The 7,034-nt window shown below is 52.3% G+C and overlaps 1 protein-coding gene, 1 non-coding gene and 1 pseudogene across 2 annotated transcripts; 1 reads left to right on the top strand and 2 right to left on the bottom strand.

Moving 5' to 3' along the window:
- Window positions 1-3,398: 3,398 nt before the first annotated feature.
- RPL18A (ribosomal protein L18a) lies at window positions 3,399-6,460 on the bottom strand. The gene is made up of 5 exons (XM_003796553.3): window positions 6,377-6,460; window positions 4,908-5,087; window positions 4,458-4,587; window positions 3,713-3,822; window positions 3,399-3,546 (listed from the first exon to the last, which is right to left on the bottom strand). The coding sequence occupies exons 1-5, from the start codon at window positions 6,392-6,394 to the stop codon at window positions 3,454-3,456; spliced, it is 531 nt and encodes a 176-aa protein (XP_003796601.1). The 5' UTR covers window positions 6,395-6,460; the 3' UTR covers window positions 3,399-3,453.
- Window positions 3,981-4,112, bottom strand: LOC111727434. Its single transcript, XR_002774992.1, has one exon. It is a non-coding gene; the product is annotated as a small nucleolar RNA SNORA68 (small nucleolar RNA).
- A 188-nt stretch (window positions 6,461-6,648) lies between the features above and the next one.
- LOC111727422 overlaps window positions 6,649-7,034 on the top strand; it is a 3,172-nt pseudogene continuing 2,786 nt past the window's right edge.

Raw genomic sequence — 7,034 nt, 5'->3', positions numbered from 1 at the left:
GGGGGTAACTTTCTGTGGGGCCTCTGGGAGAGGATCTTCCTGAGTTGAGCAGAGACCTGCAGGCAGAGAACAAGTCAGGAATGGAGAAAGCTAGTGGAAGGGTGCTCTAGGCAGGGGGAACCACCAGTGCAAAGGCAGGAGTTTAAGGATGAGGCAGGAAGCCTGGGTGGCCAAAGCAGAGTGACTGAGGGATGAGCAGAGACAAGAAAGGTTGTAGCGCCTCAGTGAGGGGTGTGGATTTTATTCTGAGGGCCCTGGGGAGCCATAGTTATCTGGAGCAGGTAAGCAGCCTGATAAAGATTTCTAGGTTCTGAAAAGCTGGCTGGGTAGAGGAAGTGGATTTGGAACATGTTCCGGAATTTTGGAGGAGGCCCAGAGTGGGGAGCCCTGGGCGGGGAGCGGGGGATGGGGAAAAAGTGGGGGAGAAACAGGTCACACACTCCCAAGATTCTGTGATTCCTGTCATCCAAGGCAGGCAGACAGGAGCCTAGGATGCGAGTTGAGAAGGGCCCAATGTGAGTGGAAGGTCCGGGAGCAGGGGCACTGAAGCAGCATCAGGGTGCTGCCCCACGCCACTGTGCCCTTGGCTCCCTGCAGACATTGCAGGGGTCAGGAGTGAGAGGCTTCAAGCTGCTCTGACTCCAGCATGACAGCTGGGTGGCCCTGCCTAGCTCTGGACACCAAATCTGCTTCTGTGAACTAGAAGTGACAATCTCCACAGTGGGATTTGGACCCAGGCCATTAGGCCTCTTCAAGGACATCGAGAATCTGTCCTTGAACTTGCACTCCACACTCAAATAAATGCAAACCATTTACTTGCTATCATTGCCTGTTAAGATTCCATAATTCTATAGCTGGGCGTTGTGGCAGGCACCTGCAGTCCCAACTACTTGGGAGACTGAGGCAAGAGAATCACTTAAGCTCAAGAGGTAGAAGTTGCTGTGAGCTGTGACACCACAGCACTCTACCGAGGGCGACATAGTGAGACTCTCAACAACAACAATAAAAAGAAATTCCTTAATTCTAAGGACTGGGCTTGGCACCTGTGGCTCAAGTGGCTAAGGCGCCAGCCACATACACCTAAGGTGGCGGGTACGATTCCAGCCCGGGCCCCTGCCAAACAACAATGATGGCTGCAACCAAAAAATAGCCAGGCGTTGTGGCGACCGCCTGTGGTCCCAGCTACTTGGGAGGCTGAGGCAGAAGACTCACTTGAGCCCAGGAGCTGGAAGTTGCTGTGAGCCGTGATGCCACAGCACTCTGCCCAGGGGGATAGCTTGAGGCTCTGTCCCCCCCCCAAAAAAATTCTAAGGACTGAGGGTCCCAATTCTGAGTCTCAGATTCCATGATTCTCAGTCTCTCTTGGTTTCAGGATCTGGGTCTGGCATCTCTTAGGTTCCCCACTTGTCTTGTCCTGCCAGCCCTGGCACCAGTGGTCCTGACTCGGGATTGGAGGTGGAGGGTGGGTCAGGGAGAGAAAGCTCAGTGTCTCTCCCAGAGCCTACAGCCCTACCCAGGAACAAGATGTGGCAGGAGCTCCTGGATTCCTGCCCTCACTCATCTTTGTGCTAACTTGGTAAGCCTAAGCAGGACTGCACCTCTTTCCGGACCTCAGCTCATGATCCAGGACCTCCCTGGCCAGCACCTGCCTCACTAGCACCACCCAGACCGCATATTAGAGCCCATTTGCTCCTGGTCCCATGCCTCAATTACTTCCTGATGGTCATGGCTCAGTCGACTAGGCCTCCCTTCCAAAAGCACACCCCATTGCTAGCTCTGCATGAAGCTTGTGGCTGCTCCCCTTCCCAATAAGGACCAGGGTGTTTGTCCTGTCAGACTCCTCTGCTGGAATTAACACAGGCCCTCCACAACAGAGGGAGTCGAGGATTACTGAGGCTGGAACACAGGGATGTTAGACAGCTGGATAGATGGATGGTCTGATGTGGTTTAAATCAATAGATGGAAGATTAGAGCATGATAAATGCATAGACAGTTGTGATGGTTGAGTAATTGGCAAGGATGGATGATAAACGGATGGTGGACATTCACCTAGGATGGATGGGTAAGGGGTCAGATATATAGAATGGTGGGGAATTGGTAGTGGGCTGATTAGGTGGTATAGGGCTCTGGGCAAATTTATAAAAGGCTCACGAACAACGTGGATGAATAGATACAGGGTAGGGAGTTAAGGGTTTACTCATCCTCCATTCAAGGGCCTCTCAGTTAATGGTATCAATCTCCATCCCTCAGCTAGTCAGGGAAGAGCTCTCCCAGCTGGCTCCCTGGCACAGGGAGAGGCCTGAGGTAGTAATATGTCTTGGCCTGCCCCCACCCTCCTAGTCTCCTGGCTTCTCTTGCTCTCTAACTCATCTGATGCCACCTCACTTCATACATAACAAAACTATGAGAGTGGGCAGGGATTTCCCCCAGTCACATCTATGGCCTGAGTGTCTACAGCATCACACCTTCCTTCAGGCCTAGCTCAAGGTGTTCTAACACCCCACAGGCAAGGTTTGACATGGCCTGGACTTCTGGAAACCACCCAGGGTCTACCACAAGCAGGAGAGGGGAGGCCCTGGAAACTGGGCCCAGCGAATCTGTGATGTCATGTTCCTCAGTTTCCCTATCTGTGGCTTCTAGGACACAAAGGCAGGTCCAATAGCCTGCCCCCAGTTATCTACATGCCAGTCTGTTCCCAAGTATTGCTGCCTGAGTAAACATGGTAGTCTGATCATACGAAGACACTGAAGCGCCAAAGGTCATATACCAGGGAGAAGAGGCCCCCAAAGCCCGAACTCTTGGCTGTGTTTCAACTCCCCCATCAAACCTAGTTCTAGGGCAGACATCCCAGGGTTAGATTAGCTGCCTGCCTGGAATTTTCCAGGCCCAAAGCAGTTTCCTGGAGACAGGCACCCATGCCAAGAAGCTGACTTCCTCAGGCAAGATTAGGACAGTATCAAAGATGCCCAGAACAGCAAAAGGTCAAAAGAACCCCACTGCAGGCAGCTGTGTACCTCTTGGGTGCCCCCTTGTGTCTGCTCTGAGAATCTCAGGCATCGCAGTCCTAGGTTCCAAGTCAAAAGGGTCAAGGCCCAGTAGGAAAGAGACAGGGAGGTAATCTCAACCTCACCTTTGGGAGAATTCTGACTCCTGAGGTTAGTGACTGACAAGACAGCCAGGACAGACTTAGGGGCCCTCAGGCCAATAGTGCAGCCTACAGCTGTGGCTGCCTGACAGCCCTCCACTAGACCTGGAAACTCAACCTCTTTTTGAGGATCCTGAGGGATTTGTTTACACTAAAGACTCTCTAGGACACAAGAGAACCAACCAGGTGACCCAGGCTGGCCTTTCACAGAGTCTTGGAGCTCTGTAAAGTGAGCAAACAAGCAAAACAAGCATTGAGCACCTGGGCATGAATTTATTTGGGCAGAGATGGGTGAGAGGGCCTTGCACCTAGAAGAAGGTGTTGGGCCTCTTGGTGGTGAAGCGTGGCTTGTGCTGACGACGTAGGACCCGATGGGGCAGTGGGAACTTAATCTTGGAGTCCTGTAAAGAGAGATGAGTGAGGGGGTTGGAGGACTCTTAACCCTATCCTTCAGGGGTCACCGAGGCGTAGCTTCTCCCCCACAGGGTTCCTGCGTCAAAACAGAAGCCTCCCTCTAAGGGAGCCCTGCTGGGCCCAGACCACCCAATGGAACCACAGGACACTCACATGGAACTGCTTGACTGCCGGCCGCCGGCATTTGCTGGCTGCAATCTCCTCCACCTTCATGATCTGGATTGAGTGGGCCCGGGCACGGTGCCGAGCACCCATGTCCCGATCTGCAAAAAGGGGGAGTGTGCTGGCAAACGTCCAGAGTGCCTGCCCAATGACCCAGCATATCCTGTCAGACACAGCAATTGCTTGGGGACCCCAACTTGAGGCTGGCTGGGAGGCTAGGTAGCTGCAGCTTCTGGTCCCAGCAGATGCTGGCCACAGGAGATGTAGAACCTCCACATTCACTTTGAGGGGCACAGTCACAGCCCTCCAAAGGCGACGAGATCCACTTGCTGTCTGCACCTCTGTTTAAATCACTGCTATATTAACAGTGATTCTTGGGTTTAGGTGCAAAGGCCTTGGAGCCCTAGAATGTGAACTACCTGGGGATTCTTGGTGCCAGCTTCCAGTACTAGATAGGGGTTAAACCGGGTTCTAAGTAGGTTATTGAAAACAGAGCTGTGACAGGGAGTCTAGTCTACGCAATGGGCAGACCCAAAAGGAAGGATGTGAACAAGAGCTGAATGTGGTTGGGTTCCCTCAGTCTAAAAAAGCACACCTGGGACCCAGGGCGATCTCTGTTCTTTCTGCCATCTAAGCAAAAGCCTCCCTTGTCCTGGAAGCCTCTTGCATTTGCCCTGCCTCAGTCTGAGGGAGTTAGGGCAAGTCTAATGGTGGGTGAAGGGGCCAAGCAGCTTACAGCACTGGGTGACAGCGCCTGCAGTGGTCAGGTCTCGGTATTCCCGGTACATGTTGTGGGTTCCGCTGCGGGAGTCATAGCGAAGCCAGATTCCGAAGTTCTTCACCCGCAGGGGGGATTTCTCAAATACCTGCCAGGGAGAGGACACAGAATGTGATGACAAAGCCAGGAGGTCTTACCCCAGCTTTATCCTTGCTGAACCCACACCTCTGCCTTCTCTGAGGCCAGACTCTTGTGCCTCAGCCCTCTAGACTTCCTACCTTCGAGAACCTCCAGGGAACCTGCCATATACAGGAAATTCCCCAGAGTTTCTCCCATGCAGACCAATAGAGCTCGAGACTCCCCCCACCAAATTTGAGTCACCTGGGACTTGTCTAGTACTTCTGTAGGGAGGTATAATACCTCCTAAGAATCCTCTCTAAACCCCACTTTGTTTTGGGCATCTCATACCTGCCCACAGTAAACAATTTCCCCTGAAGACTTCTTCATCTTCTTTAGCTGAGACACAAAGTACCAAAAGCGGGACTTGGCCACAACATGGTTAGGTGCAAAGATCCGCATTCGGTAGAGAGGCGGCGTGTGGCACTTAGGGGTAGGCAGGCAACGCCCCACCACCTTATACTCTCGAAGCTGAAAAGAAACAGGGGTGAGCTAGGGCAAGCACACAGAATGCCCAGGGGCAACTGGGGAGATTACTCACTCCCTTTCACAAGCCTGATGATGACAAGATTCAAGAAACTGAGGAAGCAGTGACGTCCCAGAGCCTCCAAATGGAATCCTGGTGACTGTGGGTCATAGTAAGGACCTGAGCTTTATCCAAAAACACTAAGTGAGGACAGAGGTAGAGTTCATGAAGTATTAACCGAGATGCCTGCCTGTCCTTTTTCCCTGGCTAACAGCTTCAGATCAGGAAAGCTAAGGCCTAAACCCACTGCTGCAATCTTAAATTACTTTGCAGTCCCTGTTAAACAGCCACTCTGCAGCTCACAACATCCAACCACCATTCTATTTCCCCGAGGGCCCTATTAGTGCCCTATTTCAGCCCACTCCAGGCAGAACCAGGACAAAACTCCAGGTCTTTCCCCAGCCTTGGGCTGCCTGCACTGTTGCCATGCAAACTCTATCTGCCTGTTTGCCCAGCTGCAGGCTAAGGTTTGGGGCACATAAAGTTCCCTGTAAAAGGTTAAGAATGTTCTGCCAAATCCCAGCCCCATAACACGGCAAAGGCAGCCACTTCCGTAAACGATGTGCCAGTTTCTTACTAATATGTATGAAAAACAGCCCAAACAAAACACAGACTTGGCTCCTAATTTCCGCTCTGAATCTAACCTATCAGTCTTGAAACTGTACGTTCAGGAAGGGGACAATGGGGGCCTCTTTCTCAGCGAGAAAACTGAGGCTGGTAATCTGTATACAGACTTATTCGCCTACTTTTCCTTATCGCGGCGCCGCAACCTTGTCTAATTTTGCCTAATGTATATCACAGCGATAGCCCCACGCTCCCCGCTTCAGCTCACAGTTCCTAATATTCATCTACTTTTCACAGCCATGCCAGGGGGAAAAGAAGTACTACTATTCCCCCAACAAGTCCATTTTGCAGATGAGAAAACTAAGGGTTGGGTGATTGAACGAATTGCTGTGGCATGGGCATCCACGCTACGCTACTTATCCACCCAATGGAAAGAAGACCCCACATCTTTAGGCCTCTGCGATCTGAGATTACTCTAGGCCACGCACGGGCCTCCCCACGAGGCGCCTGCAATGGCCGCCATATTGGCCGCATTGGGGACCGCAGGGCACTGCCAAAAGACACTCAGACCGGAGCGCGCGGCACCGACTCGGCCCACGCCATCTCCTCACGTCCCCGATGCGGTCCGTGCCGCGTTCTCCAGCCCCTAGTCCCATTGCTCCTACCGTACCGTGCCAGAGGCCTTCATAGCGATCCCCTCACAGTCGCCACCACCGGCAAAAGGAAGTGCTTTTCTTGGCTAAGCCGCTCACCATTACTTGGTTGCAGGAAGTCCCGCCCCCTCCCTCTCTAATTCACGCATTCATTGGCTTCTTGTCCCCGCACTCAAGAAGATCAGCTTCTTCATTGGCTCCGGATCCTACCGCGCACAGACCTGCCTCTTTTCACGTGAGACTACATGTCCCAGAAGGCAGCGAGGCCTACGATTCCACTGTGGACGTAATGGAGCGTCAGTGCGCATGGCACGACGGGAGTTGTAGGCACTTCCCTGATCTAGGCGGCAGGTTCAAGCGTTGCTCTTCCCCAAGATACCTAAACTTGAACCCGAACTGGGGTGGTTCCGGTGTTTATGGTGACAAACAGCGCTGTGTCTCTCTTGGGGTCTCTTCTCCCCAGGAGCTTTGTTACGGGAGTTTTGAGCCACGTACCTGTGAATTCTCATCTGTAAAATGGGAATAAAAATAATATTTTCTCTTAGAGATGTTATAGCAAAAATATTGATTAAGCACTGGAGCACTAGTTATTGGGGTTACGATTTGTGTTTCGTAGTGCCTTGGGATTCAAACTCCATCTGCTTGGCTCCAGTTCATACAGATCCTGGGGAAACG

The sequence above is a fragment of the Otolemur garnettii genome, unplaced genomic scaffold (genome assembly GCF_000181295.1).
Source record: "Otolemur garnettii isolate 467f Iridium unplaced genomic scaffold, OtoGar3 scaffold00105, whole genome shotgun sequence".
Taxonomy (NCBI): Eukaryota; Metazoa; Chordata; class Mammalia; order Primates; family Galagidae; genus Otolemur; species Otolemur garnettii.
The sequence above is the reverse complement of the archived record's forward strand: the minus strand, read 5'-3'. Positions and strand labels throughout refer to the sequence as shown.

Coding starts and splice junctions, on each gene's coding strand:
- RPL18A (XM_003796553.3), bottom strand. Junction 4,588..4,907: donor AAATTGTTTACTGTGGGCAG/GTATGAGATGCC, acceptor TCTCCCTGGCAG/GTATTTGAGAAATCCCCCCT. Junction 3,547..3,712: donor CGGCAGTCAAGCAGTTCCAT/GTGAGTGTCCTG, acceptor CTCTCTTTACAG/GACTCCAAGATTAAGTTCCC.